The sequence below is a fragment of the Heliangelus exortis genome, chromosome 6 (assembly GCF_036169615.1).
Source record: "Heliangelus exortis chromosome 6, bHelExo1.hap1, whole genome shotgun sequence".
Lineage (NCBI taxonomy): Eukaryota > Metazoa > Chordata > Aves > Apodiformes > Trochilidae > Heliangelus > Heliangelus exortis.
The window spans coordinates 10,806,334-10,828,721 of record NC_092427.1 but is presented as its reverse complement, the minus strand read 5'-3'; the positions used below and the strand labels follow the sequence as shown (position 1 = coordinate 10,828,721).

Below are 22,388 nucleotides of genomic sequence, written 5' to 3'. Positions count from 1 at the left end.
ACTGTAAAGGTATTGCTTGTCAGGCACTCAAAAAACCAAATCTAGGTGCCATACAAGGAGACCTTCACCAAAACTTCATGACTAATTGACACGTCCCACCTATACTTCCATGCCTTCCTCTTATTGTCAAAGACTCACAAGGTCTCTTCTAGTATTTTAACCTCTTACTTCTCCTATAAGTGCCAAGTATTCCAAGTATGCCAACAAACTGCAAGTTTGTTTTGCCAGAACATTTCCTACCCAGTCTCACTTTAAAATCTTTTGGAACAGTTAATATTCTGCTTAAGAATCACATAATGTAACTCCATATATATGGAGTTTATAGACACACCATCATATATACCATCCTGAGAGCTACCACTGGTGACAAACACTGGATATCAGCCATATTTTAAGGCCCCTGTCACCGTGACACCTACATCAAAAAGGACTATAACAGCAGAATTGCTCTGCAATTTCCCACCAGCACTTTCCCTTGCCAGATGATGCCACTTGCAGTGCAGGTCAACAGAAACCAGCACGATGTTCTGCTGAAAAGAGAAACTGAGTAACAGCACATCACGGAGAGATGGGACTGGAGGTCTGTGAGGCCCAACTGCAGCACGTTGGGCAAGTCATGGCCTGGTTTGCTAGAAATAGGTATCGTTTATTCTGCAGCACTGGTAGCATGAACAGGCAGGTGGGCCAGGCTGGGCAGCAGAAGAAAGAGGCAGAATGCCAAGGTAAGCCTGAAGCAAATTAAATATCAGAAGGCAGCAGGTTCCTTTGAGACTGCTTGGTTGCTCTTTTGGCAGAAGAGGAAAGAGAGCCATTAAAGAGGTAGAATACACCCGTGTTGACTTCATTTGCAGCACTAATTGCCATGCACGTGCACTAATTGCCCTCACATCAAGTGCAAGGGAGCAGGCACCACTTGAATCCCATGCAGTGGGTGAGGCTTCCAAAGTAATGCTTGTTGGATCACGCTCTCACCATACACTCCATTTGTACCAAAGCAAAATGGAGGGAACTGGGGCAGTTTCCTTTTTAATAAAGTTATCTAATGCAGTTTATTTAGAGATCAAAGAGAAAACTTTCAACCAGATTGTCAGAGACATTAAAAATATCAACAAAGTTCAGAGCTTTTTACCAAGGTAAGAGGAGGTAACAGGCAGTGAAACACACCATTTCAAACCTGTTGTCACTTTGGAGCGCAGGGCAACGGAGATCCCATTCTACAGCTGCAGGAACCTTTTGCAATTGTCTCTCCCTTTGCCAGTAAGCAACACCATTTGACTGCTGCCAGTGAAAGCTGCCAGCTGTCAGAGCTCATCCTAGTTACCTGCACGAGTAAAATGGCCCAGAAAAATAAGGACCAGCAACAGGAACACAGAGCTGCCCTGCCTGCTTGTTGTCCTTAGCAGTCTCGAGTTGCATCTGTGTTTGCTCCTAGTTCCTTAGAACTGTATATTTTCACTAGAAAATACCCATCCCTCTCATCTGTCATCACAGGTGCATATGTGGGCCTCTCAGACCATTTTTGTCCAGATAAATGGACTAAATTAACTTCAGCTGAGTTGGGATAAAGCCAGGCTGGGAGCAAAAAACACTTCAGTTCCTGAGTTTGACCATCTCTTTGGCAGGTACAGCTGCCATGGTACACAAGAGCAAAACACTGGAAAAACAGAGCCTCTGACCAATTACTACATGGGTGAAGAAGAGGAAAATGCACCTCTCAATACTAATTCTTTTTACAATAGTTCTCAAGGTTTTTTTCCTCCCCAGAGGAGTCAGACTGGGAGGAGAGACAGGAGACACCACAGACACATCTTCCACCAGCATCTCTGAAAAATGTGCACTGCAGGGTGGCTACTACAAGACAGATGCCTTTCAGTAATGTGAAGATTGATCAGTGCAAATCAGTCACTATTGTTCTAGACCAGCTGTCTCTTCATAGAGAAAAATCTCAAGGGGAGCTGAAGGCACTTTGCAAGCAGCCAGAGGGAAATAGGTATTTTTAGTGACAGGCAGAATGCAATTATATTCCAACTCATTTCTTGTTGTGCTAAATAAAAACTAGACTAGGCAACAAGGATTTCTGATATGTTTTGAACAGAGGCAAGATTCCCATTACATCTGGCTGGGGCAGAGAATATCAGAGGAAAAAGGAGGTATCCTGACCATTAAGATTCAAGAGTTGTTTAACTCGGCCCAGGAAATCACAACCCTACCTAAGGCCACCATGCAAAAGACAACTTTCAGGTGTTTTCCTCTCTATTAAAACTAAATCAGCACTCTCTCTCATTCCATCCAGACCCAAAGGCTAAGCTTCCACCAACAAACCAACAGTACAACACCACACATTTGAATGGAGCACAATATTTCTTTTTCTCCAATAATCTTCAGCAGAAGGGCTGGTGGGTGAGAAGATGTCAGCATCTCTACCTGTGAAGACTTATGTGTGGTGGATATGCTCACATTGCCACAGGGCCCTGGCAGAACAGTGCATTCAGTATTGCAGATGGATTAAACAGAGGAAGAGCTGATGGAAACCAAGGGAGCTCCTCCCAGGAAAGACAGAAGAGTGTCACCTGTTGCTTCAGTGTTTAACAACCTGGGGATCCTAAGCCTACAAGTTATTACAGTATAATGTCACAGCCACAGCTGCTAAGGAGTTGGCTTTAGCCTCATCCTCAGGAGCTCTGAAAGCCACCCATGTCTCTGCAAAGTACATCATGAGCACTCACAGCAGCCCTTAGCAGAGAAGTTGTTGTATTGAGGAGACATTTGTGTCCAGGCTCCCAAGAAGCAGCTTTGGTCATGGGACCAAGAGCTGCCTAAGCATGACAGATAAGCTTCTCTCTTGACTCTGTCCCTATCACAACCAGCACCAGCCCTTGCCAAGGGGTTTGAGCATGTAGCACAGAGGGTGACACTATCTCTTCTAATAGAAAATGGCACATATGGGCAATGCACCAAGTTAATAACATAAAGTACTCCCGACTTACATGAGCTACAGTCTTACCCTGGAGATATTATGGTAAAGATTGGTCTGTTCAGAAAAGTTCATCAAAATAAATTGAAGAAAATTATTTAAACCTGTGTAAACACTCTTCTTAAGAAGCATGACTTTATTTAGTTTGCATTCCCTCTGGAAGTGAATTAAATTAACCAGGTCCATTTGCATTTAGAATAGAAGAATAAGGTGATTTCAGAAATGGACTATAGTCTCTATATAGTGGGCTCTATATTGTCACTAATCTACCCAGGGTTACCTTTCCTAGATGTCATTACTTGGACAAACCTTTATTGCCTTGACTACAGACAGATACTACATGAGGGGAGCAGGAAAACTAAATCACTGTCTCCTAACTTTCACTAGCAAGGGATGAAAATATTTTCAGGAAATATTTCCTTAAGTATTTGGTCAGCTATTTCAACCACAACTGCAAAAACCATACACTTTTAAGAGTTTTCCTATGCTACCAAGTTAAACAAGTACACCTATCCCAGCAGCTGAGGAATAGGCACTGAAAGGGAAGTCACCTGTGAAAGGACACTTAACCTTCAAGCTTACTGCTCATATTGCAGTGCTTTCAAGAACTGTACCAGATGTTATATAAATGTACACTTTGTGACAAATAGATACAAATAGAGGACTGCAGGCTTTGAGTGGGGTGGGAACTAAAGATAGGTGGAACAGTAAAGGAAAAAAAGGAAAAAAACCAGGAAAGTAACAGACAGTTTCAGCTAAAAGCAGACAGAGATCTAGTCATGGACAACTGTTCTTAACTATCTTCTCCTACCATGAGCTGTGCTTTGTTTGCTTAAAAAACACCCCAACAAAACAAACAGAAAGCACATCAGTAGCTTTGTGACCCCAAAGAGGAAGGAAGGCTTTTTCAGATGGATCCATGAGTTGTACCTACCACAAATGGTTTCAGCTGACTTGATCTTGTCTTCATAAAGTGGGATGAAGCTGTTGACCTCTGGAGTATTCTTAAACCATATCATCTCCTGGATTTACAGCCTTCAAAGTTTATCAGTGCATTTGTCATACCAAGAGGGTGACACTTGCTTCAGGACACCAACACAACTAAGAACATATAAGCCTGGGCTCTATTCCTTCACTTTCTGGCTTGTCAATAGCCTTGCAAATTTCTCAGATATGATAGTAAAACCCCCATATGCACAGAAGCTATTTGTTGGTGTACTGCTAAAGAGTACAGAACAGAAATGGAGCAAAGAAAAATGCCATATTAAACATCAATTAAGAAGGCAAGAACATAATTACCCAGTAAAAAATCCAGGCATGATGTCAGAGCCCCCTCACAAACTAACATGACCATCTGTGTTATGTTTGAAGTAAACACCATCACACTGAGCAGGAAAATCCCCCCAGTATATTCCATCATAGGTGTTATTGTTATAATCCTGTCTTACTAAGAAGGAAGAAGAAAAAAAAAGTACTGGTTCAGTACACCCTCAGTCCAGAGATCATTGCAGATTGCTTTTTCAACTGGCAAGTACTGTGCAATTCAGGATTTAAAATTTTTTCCCCCTCTATGCCATCTGAACAGAAGAAATTATCAAGTGTAAGAGGAGAACTGTTCAGAGTAGCGTTAAATGGGCTAAGTAGTCTTTACTGACCTTAAGATCCAGACAGTTCATCACCCAACAGCAGCTCCCACACTAGTAAACTGCTTCATGTTTAATGGTTTTAAAGACTCCAGTTAGCTTTTAGCATGAGTGAGACTGACATTTCAATTACACAGTCTCCCACCACAGTGCAGACTGTCCTCTTTTCCTAATACTGGAAAAGTATTAGGAAAATTTCCTAATTTTCCTAATTAGGAAATTCCTTTCCCCTATGACATTACTTGTAATCACCTGCCCCCCAAAAAAGAAATCCCATTCAGATGGAAACATCTTTATTAATAAGGTATCCCTTGGTGCACCCATTTGTGCAGCTCTGGGCAATAATACCCACACATTAAGCAAAAAGACACACAAAGGTGACAGTGTGTACCTCCCAGCAAATGGTAAGAGTTCATCGCTTACCAAGCAGGTCTGAGTAGCTCTGTCATCTGTGGGCTAATCAGGAAACAACTGTTTTTAGAAATACTGACTTGAGTAGTCCCTTAGTGCATCCCTAGCTCTAAGAATTCAGTTTTCAGAGTCTGAGAGACACAGAGATCACTATTTGTAGCTCTTAGTCTAGAGCAGAGAATAAAGGCAAGGAGACATAGTTTTTTCTGGAGGGGAAAAATACAGCCAGGGAACTGTCTGCATTAGCAATGTTTTATGACAGATTTTGCAAGCAAAGTCATAGCCCTTTCTTTTGATTATTATGTGAGACAGAATGTCTTATATGAGCTGCAAACACATTTAAAGGAAAGAAGAGTTTGTGTAAGTTGCTACTTCAAGAGATCAATTTCTAATGTCTGTGGGGGAAAAAATAAAACACAAACATTTCTTCATTTATATTCCCCCTCTATTGCATCAACACAACCTTTTGTCTACTGTCTGCAAAGATGCACTTTGATACTAGTGGAGTGTGTGTGTTAAATTTGTAGAGCAGCTTTAAACCCAAACTCAAGCTTTCAAAAGCAAAGTTTCCTGGGAAAAGGGAAGTTGACAGCCAAGCCCTGCACAAAGGCTCAATTAACAGTAAAAAAAAAAAAATAAAATATAGGTGTTGCATGGATGTGTAAAACTTTCCATGAGGAGAAAAGCAAGTTTAATAGTACATTTGAAAACTTACTCAAACTGCAGAAGCATCAATCTAACTAGAGGAATTAATAACCAAATCAGGGCAGGATGAAGGCTACTTTGAAATAAACTCCTCTTCTGGTACTTCTGCTGCTATGAAGTAAGAGAAGCCAAAAGTGATGACCATATAGTGTTCACTGGATTTACTTGATATCTATTATTACAGACAGTCAGGATAACATCTTAAGCACACAAACATGATTTGTGTTCTGGATTTCTGGGGAAGAGAATAAGAATACATTGCAATTGCATTAGTGACTCATAAACACAAGGAAAAAAGTATATAAAGATATTCTACTTGCAGAACAAAGCCTGACAATACAATGACAGGCTGTATGGGAATGCAGTAAGGAAAATCCTACTCAGCACCAGTGAGGCCAGCCTGGCACTAGAATCAGTCCTGTTGGGGAGAATTCTCAAACCATGAGGTCTAAATGCATCACTTTTGTGGTGTAAAACTGTGTCTGGCTGAAGCCATTCACAAGCTTGGCCAACTACCAGGCTTCTGATGGTTAGAAGGGCTTTCTGAATGTTGAAATGCAAGGCTGAAAGCAGGAGCTAAAGGCAGAGCTTTAAACTGTGTTCAGTCCCTTTCTTCAAGTGTCAGAACAAGACCACCTCATCTAAGTTCTACCACAGGTCTGTTCAAGAGTGCCACTCCTGTACCTGCCAGTGCTGAGGCTGGCAAGTCTCATCACCATCATGAAACATCAAATATAATTTCCTTGAGAGAAATCCAGCTGCAGGTGCTAAAAAGTGCTTTGACTCTTGCCTTGGCCTGACAGCCATTTTATGTATGATCTCATTAAGTGCCAGAAACTTCAAGCTTTCCTATGGTAAGGTGAGAACATTTTGGAGTTCAGGAGACAAATATTAAAATCCTTGTCTGTTTCTCACACCCCCTCATAACGAAGTTATCCCTTTTAATATCTTTGGGGTAGTGTTTTTTCATTCACATGAGATTTCCCCTTGTGTGCTTACCTGCCCTGAGGACTCCATAATAAGAAATCAAATTAAATTTCTGGCAGCAGCAAAATACATCTCAAGTAAAGACAAAATAACATTTTTTTTTAAAAGTATAATCAATCTCAAAACAAAAATAAGAAAGAACATTACTTGGATGCAAGATATCACAAGTTCAGATCACTAGGCTAGACTTCAGAAGGAGGTAAGGAACTAACACTGAGCATATCCCACATCAAAACACAAGACTCAAAGGAGATTAAAAAAGTCACACAGCAGTTAGACAGGAACTCCACCCACTTCCCAGAAGCTGTGAATCTTAACATTCCTTGCACACACTTTGCCACTGTCCTACCCCTCTGGGCCATGAAAAAAAACCCATGTAGCACATCATGAAATCATGTAGCAGCTGGAAGGCTCGGAGAAAGCTCTGGTGCACTCCAGCTACCCTTTGCACTGCATTTTCAGGATACATTGCTTCTGCAAGGTGTCATGTAAATTCTGCAATATAAAGCAGACTGGCAACTAAAGCTTGCCCAAGACAAGCAAAACTTGGAGCCCTGTCTTCTACCTCCCTAAACAAAAGCAGGTATTTTATCTGAACTGAATCCCCCTGCACAGGAAAAGAGAAAAATGAGAGAACAGAACTTTTCAAAGTACAGATTTTCAGAAGTCACTACTATCCACAGTGTAGTCACTACTATCCACTTTACTACATACGTGGAAGCTGCTGTAAAAACAATACCATTTTTTGCCTCTCTGTTTCAGCTGTTGCTGGAGATCTTGGATTGCATCTTCTACCACAACAGAAGGCACAATCTTTTAGTTCAATTAGAAGATGAGAATAATACCCAGTATCAAAATATGAAGACAAAAGCAGCTATTCCCAAAATACTAACTATTCCAATTACTGCCATGGCCAAAAAGTTAGTAATTGTCCCTATTTTTTTAAAAGGCTGAGAGCGCACTATGGTGCATGACTGAAAGATTAGCTAATCAAACACAAATTGAATGCATTTGGAGAACAGTCTGGTGCCCAAAGTTCACATTCCAGCTGGGCAGAGTCCCAGTTCTCTTCCACCCCAGACCTCAGCAGTGCTGCCCAAGCAACAATGAACTCGGAGCAAAAGGGCATTTAGGAAGTGCTGGAGCCAATTCAGGCTCTGCGAGGGCACAACCAGTTCCAGAGAGACTTTAGCATGAGGATAATCATTATTTTATTTCCACTGACATTCAGGTTTGTAAATTGTCTGAACGTAGTTAATCACAAAAGATTGTGTAAACAAGGTGTCCTGCCTTGGACAGGTCTCTGACAGAGTATTGGGGTCACGATGCAAACCCTCACACCCAGGACACTGAAGGACAAGTCAATGACTGCTTTGTAAGGTTAGGGCATGGAAAGCTCTCCTTCTGCCTCAAGCATCCTGATGAATCCCAATGTTTTGCTGAAATATTTTCACCTCTCTAGAAATAAACAGAACTAGCACACCCTGCCTTTTCAAGCGTGTCATTAAAATGCTTAGGACAAGCATTTTGCTGGAACTAGAGCATCTGGCAGAGCAATGCACCTAAAGTATCCCCATCAGGCTTTATCTTCAATTTGCCAAAATCCAAACCACCTATAAGACTCTGATTGCTACCATAAGGCTAAGAGAAGTGAATCAAACAAGTCAGTGTATGGAGACAATAAACCTACTGAGAGTCCAGAAATTCAGAGAAATTAGAAGCATAGCACTGAAACAGTATTACTCTAACAGTTAATGCTACCAGTGAACATTGCAGTGAAACATCAAGAAAATACAGGGAAGGAGGATAAATCAAGGGGAGGGGGGGAGATATCAGGAGGTAGCAGGATCATAGGGTGATTTAGGAGGTAAGAAAAACAGATATGTCTTTGCAAATTCAAGCAACACACTCATTCCCAAGAGATACAAACAATATTCTTATGAAGGCCTAATTGATATACAATACATCAGGGATTTCATTAATTACCTCTTTTACAGAATTACACTAGGGAAGGCAACTATCAGTGCAACAGTTACTGAATATTTTAAGTTGCCATTTTTATTTTTTGAAGACAAGACTGCAAATCATTAGTTTTTACCAATTTCATAGTGCAGCTCAAGGAAATTCTTCAGTTGCTAGCACTGATGGACCATATCTTACTGCATAAGCAGCTCTTCTGATATCAATGTTTATGCAGAACAGGACATTAAGTGCTGTTTGGGGTACATGGTATCCAGCCCTGCGTAGCCAAGTGCCTTAAAATCACATCCTAAATGAACATTACTCAAATTTACTTTCCAGATGGACAAAAGTAAAACAGGCAGCAAACAGCCATAAGAAAAGTGATAAAGATCTATCTGCATTTCAGGCAGCACATCTCTCTGTCTTTATGAATAAAAACCACACAAAGACAATGACAGTGGAGTACAGTACAGTGACTTGAACAACACACTTCTGAGAATCTGTTAGTCTTGAAATTAGTCATCACCTACATATCTGAAGCATGCTGAGGCTGAGATGGAACATACAGTACTCTTTCTCCTGCTATGTGACTAGATCCTTGTTAAGTATCACTTAACTTGCATCTAAAAAGCATCTTTACAAGATGCTAGCAGATAGCTACAATACTCAAGCTGATATCCTATTACAGTAAGAAGTTGGGTTTAGTCCTGCTTTAATAGTTTATTTAGGAAAATGAAAAAGGGAGACCGTTGGGTTTTCACACCAACATCTTCCTAGAATTGGTTCCACTGAAGTGCTACACTTTCAAGGCAGCCACCACACAGCTGTGGATCAGTCCTGTACCTTTAACATGGACTGAGAAGGAGAAAGGCCAACACATTCACAGTTCTCAGAAGCAAAGAACCAGGAATTCTACAGTAATGTTGTTACGATGGGGACACGTGAAAAGGGGCTGAGCAAGAAGCAGCTCAACATGAGAAGCCTTGAATTAGAGTGCCATTAACAAGGGCCAGGTGCTGGGGCAGCTGTTCACAACTATGCTATCAGAGAGCCTTTGCAGAAAGTTTGCAGCAGAAGCTGGGGAGGAATGAAATCAGAGCGTTTCAGTTTCTCATTCGATAAGGTTACTGGCACAAGAAAAGAAAGGAAAGAAAGAGGGAAAAAAGAAAGAGGGGGAAAACAAAAGGGGGAAAAAAACAAAGGAGGGAAGAAAAGGGAAGAAAAGGGAAGAAAAGGGAAGAAAAGGGAAGAAAAGGGAAGAAAAGGGAAGAAAAGGGAAGAAAAGGGAAGAAAAGGGAAGAAAAGGGAAGAAAAGGGAAGAAAAGGGAAGAAAAGGGAAGAAAAGGGAAGAAAAGGGAAGAAAAGGGAAGAAAAGGGAAGAAAAGGGAAGAAAAGGGAAGAGAGAGAGAAAGAGAGAGAAAGAGAGAGAAAGAGAGAGAAAGAGAGAGAAAGAGAGAGAAAGAGAGAGAAAGAGAGAGAAAGAGAGAGAAAGAGAGAGAAAGAGAGAGAAAGAGAGAGAAAGAGAGAGAAAGAGAGAGAAAGAGAGAGAAAGAGAGAGAAAGAGAGAGAAAGAGAGAGAAAGAGAAAAAAATATTTATCTTTCACAGTCTTCTGTTTTCGTGGTACCTTAACAATCACCCACTCACACTGAGTTAATAAACTACAAAGGCTTAATAGTATCCTTCAACAGGGCGCCTAAGAAAGTTACAATAAAACTGGTTTGGATGGGAAACCAGGAGCAAATCTAACCTCAGTCTACTGGTTGGTTTGAGGTTTCTGTATGGCGTTCCTATCCCTTACCCCAGTCCTCACCCACTCCCACACACAATCCCTATCCCTTTTTAAGCCTGATTCAAAGACCAATAAACTCTGTTGTGAAACTCCCTCTCCCTTAGTCCCTAGCCTTACAAAAATGTCAGTGCTTACTCAAGACTCTCCTCACTGCGAGCAGCTGGTCTGCTCACATGACTTCAGTTAAGCATCTGCAGCCCCTACACTCTAAGTTCTTCCCATGTGCCTGTACAAGTTTGTGGGTCAGCTGGGTTGTTTCTGTCTACCAGAACACAGAATAAAATCTCAGTACCATCTTAGTTGTAAATGCAAGACAGTTTATTGATAAATAGTAGATTTCTTTCTCATTTCAGTATTAGATAACCTCATTCGCATGTAAAGTAACCTCATTCTTCTGTGAATCCTGGAGCTGAATTTGTTTTCAGAGCCCGAAAATTTACAAAAAAACAGCCCCTGGAAAAGGCTGGCTTAAAAGAGATACACTGTATATATAAAGAGAGGAAGACAGCTTGTATACATTGAAGCACATTTATAATCCAAACTGGCAGCTAACACTACAAGGACACAAACATGGAGACAAATGTAGTCACCCCCTACCCCACAGATCCAAAAGTGGTCCCTCTAGAATAGATTGATTATAGCCAGACAAAAAGCCTACAACCTTTAAGCAATCAAGATTTGTATATGGTGGAGAGTCATACATTACATGTGCTCAGCTTCCAGCAGCAGTCTTTGGATGAAAGTAAATTATTGGACACAAGATTTCCTTTTCTCCTCTGCCTCGGCCTTACATAACTTCTGAATATAATGCTATAGCTTGTATTAATTAGCATTTTTTTCTTCCAATCAAGCATCAATTCAAGAAGCCAACATCATTGCCTCTACCTGATCAGGTTCAAAGAGGTACCAAGTATACTTGCTGCTTTTGCTAGGGATGCTCAGGGCACTCTTGAAAGACCCCGGAGTCTTCTAGGAAGCAAAAAGAAGCTAAAGACTACTTTCAAATTGCAGCAACCCCAGAATAATTGTTTTTAAAATCAGCTCAGTTAAGACTGAACAACCACAACTGCCTTTGCTCCTGTCACCTTACCAGTTGAGAAATAGCAGATTGTCTTAACCCTTCCATGAAGCCTGACTAGCATAGCCTCAGACCAGACAGTCTGGTGATAGAGATGGCCAGTAGTGCTAGAAAATTCAGACAATAAAATCATACATCCTTAGCAAAGGAAGCCAACAAGTTGCCTTTCTCCCAAAAGGGACCTACAATCAAGAAATTCACAGTCTTGAGAAAGAGGAACAGCAATGTTTTTAATAGGCTCCTGAGCCTCATAAAAGTGCTCAAGAGTCTCCACAAGAGTCACCCAGATTTGAATGTTAGCTGATCATAACAAGAACATATGATTTTTTCCTGGCTTGGAAACACCAGGGAGAAGATTAAAAGAAAAAAAAGCCTACACAGAGAACTTGCTTAAGTGTTACAGTTAAAAATTCCATGGAAAAGAGAGGAAAGGAGATACACATCCTAATCAGGCTTTCTTCTGTGACTGCTGTGGATAAAGAACCACCTGGTCAAGTAGTCACCAATGTATTCAGATCCACTCCTGCTCTACAAAACCCAGGCTGATCTGACTGCCAGCATGAAGTCACTGAAAGCAATTTAACCCTCTCCTCACAATTTATCTGGTGTTCGCCTACCTTTGCCCCTGTTAGTTTGAAGGGGGAAAACAGGGCTTGTGTGCACCACTGGGGCTGAACACAACAGATTTCCATGGCAACGAGATACAGTCCCAGTGAGAAAGGCCTGTTAATAGCTGAGAGCCTATGTGCTCTGCAGAAGCAGATTTTTCTATCAGCCAGCCAGAGATAGCAGCTCATGTTCATACGCAAACGTGCAAGGAATCTGATTTTTGGCCTTGTACAACCCCACTGAATCCAGCCAGGATTCAGCCAGGAATCTACGCCAATACAGACCACAGCAAGATAGAGGCCATGATCTGGTGTTAGTAGGAAAAATAAATATGCAATACAGGGAGACACTGTGCCTTTAAAAACAAAATAAGAGTACTCCTGAGACATTCCTCATTACCTGAGCATTTATTGCTAATCTGCAGGACAACCCAGTGTTAGCATGAAAAGGAAAGCAACTTGCTGTGCCTATGCTTTTACCTTCCACAAGTACACATACACAGACAAACTGAGTATCTGACTAATAACCCCACTGCATTTGGAAAGGGAGTGAGCTATCATTATCCAAAATGCTCCACTGAGGGAGTCAAATCATTTGTGATTTAGGCTCTTTTTCATTAAAATACAGTTACTGACACTTTCCAGAATAACAATATCTCATGCACTCAGTGTATCCTCCAAACTCAACTTTGCTTATAACAGGCTGCTAAGTCTCCCGGCCATAATCATGACAAGTGTTGCCTTCATATGTAAGCAGGCAGCCTCCATACACTGAATTCAATAGGACAGGTCTTGGTTTATTAAGTAAAGAGCATACACAAGACTTTGCAGGACCAGAACCCCAGCAAGGAAGAGCTGAGGCCATTAGCAAACTTTTCCAAGTCAAGCAGAAAAACAGCAACTGTCCCGCTTACAGTGTATGCTCTGCTGGAAACATACAAGAAGCCATTTATATCAAGTATAAGAAAAATATGCCATGTACTGTTTATAAAAACATCTGTTACAAACTGAGAACAAAGCCAGAAACTGTCCAGGCAGGCTCAACTGGGGAGGGGGCTGGGGAGGTCATGCAGAAAATATAGGGGGGGAGAAAGCATAATTTGATGGAATATTTTGTAGAGCAGAGCAGCAACAGCCCCATCCTACTGAGGTCTTATTTAAACCCCCACAACTTTTCCTGTCACTGCGATAGGTGGAATTCAAATCAAGAAGACTCAAGGCAGGCACTGCGAGCACAAGGCTTTATTTTTAATTATGTGACAAAGTTGTAAAGCTACCAAACACTGCATTTTAGTAAACAACTCCCAGTTACATACAAGTGCCAGGGCTGCCTCTGTGACAGCTCATCCTTGTTCAGAGTACTGCTCATCAGAGAGATGGCAGTTCCCACGTAGCTACAATGTTTTAAGTCAATGGTTTCCCGATTGCCAAGGTGTCTGGTAAGCACATGAGCCCCAAGGCTGCTTACTTCTCTTGAAGGCAAGAGTGGCGCCTTGTATTGCCACTGTTTATACTGATACGGTAATTAAAAATTGCACTGTAATGCATTCGATAATAGTCTTATTGTTCCCATGACTTAAACTGCTTCAGTTGAACATGATATCACAGCTAAATAATAATCTGTATTTATACTTTCAACCTTTTTTTTTTTTTTTTTTTTTTTCTGACTGCACATGAACTCTGGGAATCATCACCGCAGATATTTCCAGCACATCTCAGAGCAGACAGCCTCCTGCTTAACCAAAAGCTTTCTCCACATTGCTGTGGAGCACACTCTCTAATCCCCAAGCAAGCACTGAACTGACACCAAACCCAGACTCCAGCCTGACACACGAGGATAACCTCCAGCTGAAAAAAACCAGAAAGACTTTCCACACATTTCTCAGTAACACAGCAGCACGCTCAGATACCACTCCACAGATGCACTAAGCACAGAGCTGTTTACCCTAAATACAACTGAAGGGCATTAGCAGGGCAGGCTGACAGCACTGGAGCAGCGGTCACAGGAAACCAGCAAGGCACATTTCCCAAACACTGAGAGCCTTAATAAAAAGGAGCAATGGGGAAACACCACAGCTATAAAAGCAGCAAGATTACAGGCTAGCCACCACATTGTACAACATCCCATCCTGTGGCAGGTAACCTCGGAGGTTCAACAGAAAGCCCCATCAGCCTTCCAGCAGCAGTAGGCCTGTGGGAGTCAGACAACCCGGCTTTCCTTGCCCTTTAATGTGGCGAGCAGGTGGGGGCTGTTGAGTGCATACCTGAAACTGGCTTGGGGCTCACCTACCTGCTTCAGAAGGAACTTATCCTCCGCGTTGATCTTGAGGGAGACAGCCAGGTGGATGGCAGAGAGCACCACCCCGCTGATGACCGCAGCCCTCATCCGCACCGGCAGCAGCGTGTAGATGCTGTAGATAAAGAAGACGGTCCACCAGATGCCCTCCGAGGCACTCCTGGGCCACACCAGCAGAACCCCTACCACTTGCACTGCCAGGATCACCAGGATGACAGAGTAGCATGCCAACCACATGTGGTCCTGGTGGAAGTCATTGCGGTTGCACACCATGCACAGCACCACCATCAGCAGGATGGCCAGAGACAGCACCACGACGTAGGATACCTCATAGTGGCCGTGCGCAGCATGGAAGATCAGCATGACCACACAGACCAGCACCAGCACGGCCATGAGCATGGTGAGGCTGCTCTGGTTGAGTCGGAAGAAGTAGCGCTGATAGAGGCGCTCCAGTTTCTCCGACTGGAACTTCTTGGACCTGAAGATTTGCAACAGACTGCTGCAACAGCTGCCCATGGAGAAGGCCGCCTCGGAGTCCTCCTCGTCCCCGTCCTCCTCCTCCAGCTCCTCAATCTTGGCCTTGATGCGTTTCTCCTCCAACCCCAGCTCGACAGACCGGGGCCGTACCTCCCCCTGCTCTCCCAGCTGTCGGGGGCTGGCATTGTTGGGGGCAGCAGGGGAATCACCACTGGGTGGGTGGCAGGAACGGTGACGTCGGCTGTCGTCACCATGCTCCTGCCAGGCAGATTTGGACCTAAAGCTCATCATCCTGCAGCCACTCTCCCCACGGCTCCGGTTCACCTGGGGCTCGTAGTCTTCCTCGCTCCTCCACCTGCTCGACATGCGGGAGGCCTTCTTGCCCGAGGACCTGTTGGGAGCCGGCGGGTAGGAGTAGCCATTGGCCCGGGCCTCCGCGTCGCCCCAGGCCGAGCGGTGCTGCTCGGTGCCTGCCCAGGGCGAGGGGCCACCGAAGCCCGGGGGGCTAATGCTGTTGGACCGGGACATGCCCTGAGGGAAGGGGCAGTGGGCAAAGGGATGACCTTCAGGCAGGCACAGAGGGCTCCTCCACTACTCGAGACAAGCAGAGGAGAGAAAACCCAAAAAGACAACAGGGAGAGAAGGGGAAAAAAAGAAAAAGAAGAAAAAGAAGAAAAAAAGACAAAAAGGAAAAAGAGGAAAAAAAGAAAAAGAAGAAGAAGAAAAAAAAAAAAAGACAAAAAAAGAAAAAAATTCCAAAACCCGCAAGTCCCCGGAAAAGTCGCCGGGTGTCTCCCAGAGCCGGGGTCTCCCCGGCGGGGGCCTCAGGACAGAGCGGCGGTGGCGGACGCCATCGTCGGCCCCGGTGCTTTGGCACACCCGAGCGAGCTCGGCACCGGGACGCCCCCGTCTCACGGCAGCTCGCCCTCAACCGGGCCGAGGCGGCCACAGGGGCTCCCGGGGAGCCGCATCGCAGCGCGCCGCGCCGGCCCGGCACCCGCCGCTCGTGGCCGGGCGCAGGGCGGGCGGGCTGCGGCACCGGCCGCCCCGCGGGGAGGCGGGCAGCTTGGCCGCGGGCTGATCGGCGGGGAGGGTACGGAGGCTCAGGATCGTAGGGCCGCGGCAGCCGGCGGTAGCATCCCCTGCCGGAGGGGCCCTGGGCGCGGCGGGGGGACTGCCCGCGGCGGGCCGGGCTGCGACGGCGGCGCCCCTGCCTTGCCTCACCTCCCAGCAGCGGCGGAGCCCCGGCGGGAAAGCAGAGCCGGCGGCAGCCGCGCTGCTCATGCACACGGCCGCCGCCGCTCCGGCTGCCGCTCCCGCTACACCGCGGTGCCTCCGGGCGGCTGGAGAACCTCTTCTACGGGCACCGGGGAGGGGGAAAGGGAAAAAAAAAAAAACAACCAAAAACCGCAAATCTGAGGGGAAAGGATAAAAAAAGAAAAATTAAAAATAAATAAATAAATAAATAACAGAGGCGGGGGCTCGGCGCTGTCCCTCCCCACCACCCCGCGCTGTCAGAGGAACGGAGCGGCGGCGCGGGGCAAAGAGCGGCAGGAGACCCGGGCACGCTTGTGTCAGTGAGGGCGGCAGCGGCCCGGCCCGGCCCGGCCCCGCGCCTCTTTGTACTCCCCATTCAACCGGGCGCCGGCCGCGCCGGCCCCCGGCACCGCCCCCCGCCGACCCCCATTGGCGCGGCCCCCGACGCCGCCCCCCGCCATTGGTTGCCGCCGGCAGCCGGGCTGCCAATAGGAGCGGCCGAGGGGCGGGCAGCCGCGCGGCGGCCGTTAACTCCTTCGTCGCGCCGCGCGCCGCCCCGGCTGGTGGCGCCTCCCGAGGGCGCTCCCTGAGGCGGCGGCACCGCAGAGGGGACCCCGGGGGATCGCCCCTACCCCCGGTACCACCCGGCACAGCGGAGCGGGGATTGTCCGTCCCCGCCCCGTAACGGGAGGCAAGGGGGGAGTTGTCTCCCTCTTCTGTGCGCTCTTATGTAGTAGCTTTCCCCAGAGGATTCGGGGAAACGGGACCTGCCTCCTGCTCCCGACGACGGAAACGTCGGGACCGAGCACCGGTGGCCAGAACAGAGCCCAGAAAGACACTTCCCCCAGCCTCGGTACCTATTCCTGGACCTACTACTAACACAATAGTTAAGGCTAAAATACTAATATAGGCTTTTGGGGGTTGGTTTTTAGGTTTGGTTTTGTTTTTGTGGTGTTTTGGGTTTTTTTTCAACCACCAAATCTCCAACCAACCTCTTCATCCCCGGGTGCTGGGACAGTCATGCTGCAGGGTATATTCTCTAACCTGCTTAGCCAGACTGCTCAGGGCTAGGGGAGGAGCCCACCGCAGTTTCCAACACATTTCGAACACCAAACTGCTACTACAATGTTCTTTCCGCTGATCCACTCTTTCTGCAGGTACGAGTTAGCTATTTAGTGATTTACAGTGTTTTGAAGGTAATATGTACATAATATGTACTAATATTATCACTTGATGCTCTGTATCATGTTTTATTGAAAACAGTCAAATCAGGTAATTGATTAGCTTAAATAGCTGAAACTGACAGTTGTCTAGATGTTTGTCCAAATATCAAAAATCCCAGCTCACAAGTTGTCCTTAGTAGTAGTAGTGGTACTGAGGCTGTGGATATCAAGGGACAGGGACAACACAAGGTTTGTACAGAGGTGGCATTGGTGGATATAGCTGGAAAATCAGCTACAGTTGGAATAGAACAAAACTTGAGAATTCCTGTTGTTGGTTACTCTAGCTGCACAGTGCCTGACTCCAGGGATAAAGACAGTGAAACCATTCATGATCAGTAAATCATGATCAGAAACCATTCATCATCAGTAAGTTGGGACAGGTCTTCGTTTTGTACTCAAAGTCCCATTTTGGAGATCTTCTGTCTAAATCAGGAGAAAAATATCTCACTTTTTCACAAAAATGTGCAACTGTAAAACCAAGTAAATGAAGAAAGATGAGCCACAACTTAATGTTTAAAAGTTACTTCTGCTTGACAGAAAATTACAAAGTATAAGGCATGTATAAGAACCAGGCACATTCCAGATCCAATATCAACATCTAACTACACTTATTTCTGGATATCAACACAGTATTCCTCAAGTAAAAAGGCAAATAATTTAAAGGTTCTTATGTTTCCCCCCCTGGGGATGTCAGGTCTTATTTAGCTATTGCATAATGATAGCCTCTGGAAGCCTGAATAGAAGGCAGGATTCTACTGTACAGTGAGCTGTAGCCCCTTCTCCAGAAAGTTGATGTATACAGGTACCAGAAATCGTTAGTTTCAATTCTAGAATATCATATATGTTGTGGGGTTTTTTACTATCATTTTGTTTGACACATCAAAAATTTTGCTTTTTTTCTAATGTTACAATAATTGATGCTAAAGCTGAAGACAAACATGTTGGGTTTTTAAATAAAAATTCCTTAGCCAGAGGGGGGGAAAAGGCTTTGTCCTTGCAAGAGGAGAAAACAAGAGTTTCTAACTTCAAAAACAGATAGGTAAATATCAGGTGATGAGTTTAAAGAAAGGTAAATGAGCAGTTAGAAAAGACTCTTCAAGAAATCTCTACCTTGTGAAAACTTACTGTATTAGAGCAGAGAGTAGTGCCACATAATTGGGCACTTCATGCAATGAGGTCTTCATGCAATGAGAGCTATGGGCTGTGTCCATACAGGACAAAAGAGATGTGAGATTGTACACAGATACTAAAAATCTTGAATGCCAGCTTTTAGGTGATCATATTATTGACTGTTGTATCTCAGAACTGTAGGATATTGTAGGATATTGTAAGGTTACGGACACAGATTAAAGAATCATAACATCGTTCTGGTTGCAAAGGATCATCAAGTCCAACCATTAACCCAGCACTGCCAAGTCTACCACTAAGCCATGTCCCTCAGCACCACACTACACATCTTTGAAATTCCTCCAGGGATGGTGACTCAACCACTTCCATGGGCAACCTGTTTAGAGTGCCTGACAACCCTTTCAGGGAATGATTTTTTCTAAATATGCAATCTAAACCTCCCCTGTCACAACTTGAGCCCATTTCCTCTATTCCTATAGTTATCCACATAGGAGAAGAGGCCAACCCCCACCCCACTACACAATCCTTCCACGTAGTTATAGAGACCATAGAGGTCTCCACTCTGCCTTTTTTTCAAGCTAATCAATCCCAAGCTCCCTCAGCCACTCCTTGTAAGATCAGTGCTCCAGACCCTTCACCTGCTTAATCACCCTTCTTTGGACATGCACCAGCACCTCAATGTCTTTCTTGTAGTGAGAGCCCCAAAACTGCACACAGTATCCAAAGATATGGCCTCAGCAGTGCCAAGTATAGGGGACAATCCATCTCCTACTCCTGCTGGCCACACTATTTCTGATACAACCATGATGCTGTTGGCCACCTGGGCACACTATTGGTTCCTATTAATCCAGGTGTCAACCTGTACCCCACCCACCAGGTCATTTTCTGCTTGGCAGCTTTCCAGCCACTCTTCCCCAGGCCTGTGGCATTGCATGGGGTTGTTGTGACCAAAATGCAGGACCTGGCACTGAGCCTTGTTGAACCTCATGCAACTGGCCTCAGCTCATTGATCCAGCCTGCAGGGTGAGAGCTGTAGGGTCTCCCTACCCTCAGACAGATCAACCCTCCTGTCCTCTTAGTGCTGCCTGCAAACTTACTGAGGGTACACTCAATCCCTTTGGCCAGATCACTGACAATGATATTTAAGAGAACTGGTCTCAATACTGTGCTCTGGGGAACACCACTATATAATACAGATAGCTTTCCTACAGTTTTTGTTCTAAAATTCATTTTCTTCAATCCCAGTCTTCAAATCCCAATTCCTGTTTATAATTCAGGAATCCAATTATAAACAGCAAATGCAGAACTATGTTTGTCTCACCTGAGTTACCCAACAAAGCAAAATAACAATATATCCCATGTGGCTGTAAAATGTTCTAAAAATGTCCAACATTTATTACAGGAACATTCAGGCAAATATTCTGTTACTAAATTATATATAGAGAAAAATTAATTTTTCCTTTGGTGACTTTATCAAGTCAATTTATAAAGAATGACTCTAAGCTAGAGCTGGGATGCAGTTTTGCCACACATGCACCTGCACATACACAACACAGGACTGAGTCATGAAATTCACCATAACACAAAGAATTCATGTAGTCATTCACAGAGACTCCATGTAATACTGCCATCAAGAAAAAAAAGGAGCTGAATATTCCAATTCTTTACAAAGAATGTCAACACAGCAGCTCATTTGTTACCTGTAGTACATATATACCTACTCAGTCTTCAGCCTTACTAGCTCACCTAAGGACAACATCAAAGCAGTGTTGGCATGAGTGAAATATTTGTCCTGAGTGGACTCCAGTAGCCTGTATGAAGCTCAGAACAGAACAATTATGCTTTTGCCACATAAGGTATACAGTTTTAAACTAATTTAGCAACTACCTTTACATAAGCTGTAGTGAGGCTCAGTCTTAAGTTATACTTATAAAATGACAATACTTAGTTAAGGGGGACCAATAGTTAAGACCACACATGCCTAAAATGGAGGTGTGTGTGATAGTCCCTGTCATTGTAGCACCAAACACACCAGAAATTCATCAACTTCCACTACAAGGAAGCCTAACTTTAGTACACCCAAAAACAAGGTCCAGAGTCAGACAGTTCTGCCCATCAAATTTACACTAAAAAAAAATAGAATGGAACAGCCCTAATTATGTAAGGAACCTCAAGAGGGTGCACAGAAAAGTTTTATTCCGTGCTCAAGACTTGCAAAACCTAGACTCAAACACTGTCATTTTCTGTGCCCATCCCCTTCGTTATTCACCCTGACATGAGATTAGTACATGTTGTAGGTGGTCTGGAGCCAAGCACAGACACAAGTTGCAGGAATTTCTCTGAGACTTCTGTCCTTCTTTCACGTCTGGCTCGTGCTTTTCAGTGACTGCATCCCAGTCAGGAACAGGTAAACAGGACAGGAAAAAAAAAGCAAAAAAATTGCCTATCCAATGAGAAAACAAGTCTTGGATAAAAATATACAAAATCAGACTTTTCTTTTATTGAAGTTATTCTGAATGACAACTTCAATGGGCAGGTAACAAGAGATTGTACAGTACGTTAATTCTTAAGCATTCACATGCTAGGACTGAAATGGTAGTTTGTATTTCAAACAACTATCAGTTTAAAACATGTAAACAAGAATAAGCACACAGTTATTTTTAACACTAGTGGGTACATCATTTTACACGTTTCCACCAGCGATTTGTTTCTTCAAAATCTTGCAGGAACCTGGAGCACACTGGCCCATAAATGCTTACTGCTGCACAGTTTACTTCTGGTAGGGCTTTGACAATAACTGTTAGCATCCAGTCTCATTAAGTAAACTAACAATGTCTACTTTCAATTTCACATCCATTTTCTTGCTGATACAAGAAAACTTTCCACTGTTCCAGTCTGCTAACTTCAGAACAGTTAAAAGTGCTTTGTTTACTTAATTTAAATTACACCAAAAAGCTGAGTAAGGAAGGACATTTAATACCCAAAGCAGTAACTTTCCCAGAAGTAGTTTGTTTATACTCAGGAACAGAGGACTAAAACAGCACTTAAGCCAGTGCATCCATTTTCCTTTGGCCATGTAATAAACACCTCATGGAGAATGAAAGGGACTTCATGTCATCAGCACTCCAGAGAAAATACTGCAGCATATCCATTAAGGGCTTTTTCTGCCTTAAAAAATCCCCAAACATCAACCCCCCAATGATTAAAAAAAAAAAAAGCTCTAAAAAAAGATAAAACAAACAAAAAACCCCCAAACCCACAACTACTGTCTATCAGAAGAAAAAAGGAAGAAAGTTTTATGTGTGGTCAACTCCCAAGTATTCCTTGTGAAGCACAACAGTAGCTTTGTATCCTCCCATACTGCTCCTCTTCTTCCGTCTCATCTTTTCATTGACTGTCACTTAATAGAGAAATTCAACACACAGTATCTTTTTTCATATCTGGTAAGTGAAGAAGTTGTGTTTTACCTGAAGAAACCTTTAACTAGAAGGTGAACTGATTTCATAAAAGCAATGTAGTGTTAAGACTGACTGGAAGGCCCTCCACTTCCTGTTATCCTCTCCACAACTACTCTATTTTTTTATAGGCATGTTAGCTGCAGAAGAAACAAAGGGCTTAATTTTAAATGGATATCAACATAATTGATTTGAAAGAAGACACCTGAAACACCTATATTTATATATACATACATATTCTTCAGATTATCACTCAGTTTTTAGAGTGAGATGAACCCACTTGTAGCACCCAAGAGGCTCAAATCTAGATCACACAGCAAACATGATTCTTCGAGTTCAAGCATTTGAACTAGAAAATGAAAGTTATTAATTTACACTTGTAAGCAATATTTA

The 22,388-nt window shown here is 43.8% G+C and overlaps 1 protein-coding gene across 3 annotated transcripts in view; it reads right to left on the bottom strand.

Annotated features, from left to right (window-relative positions):
• The window catches only part of ADCY5 (adenylate cyclase 5), a 200,692-nt gene extending 184,151 nt beyond the window's left edge, over positions 1–16,541 (bottom strand). For all 3 annotated transcript variants that reach the window (XR_011726474.1, XM_071746644.1, XM_071746645.1), the window contains exon 1: positions 14,450–16,541. Coding sequence is in view for 2 of the 3 variants with exons in the window: in XM_071746644.1 (XP_071602745.1) it covers positions 14,450–15,460 (1,011 nt within the window). In the remaining variant the exon portion in view is untranslated. The remainder of the gene's footprint in view (positions 1–14,449) is intronic.
• Between the last annotated feature and the right edge of the window lie 5,847 nt (positions 16,542–22,388).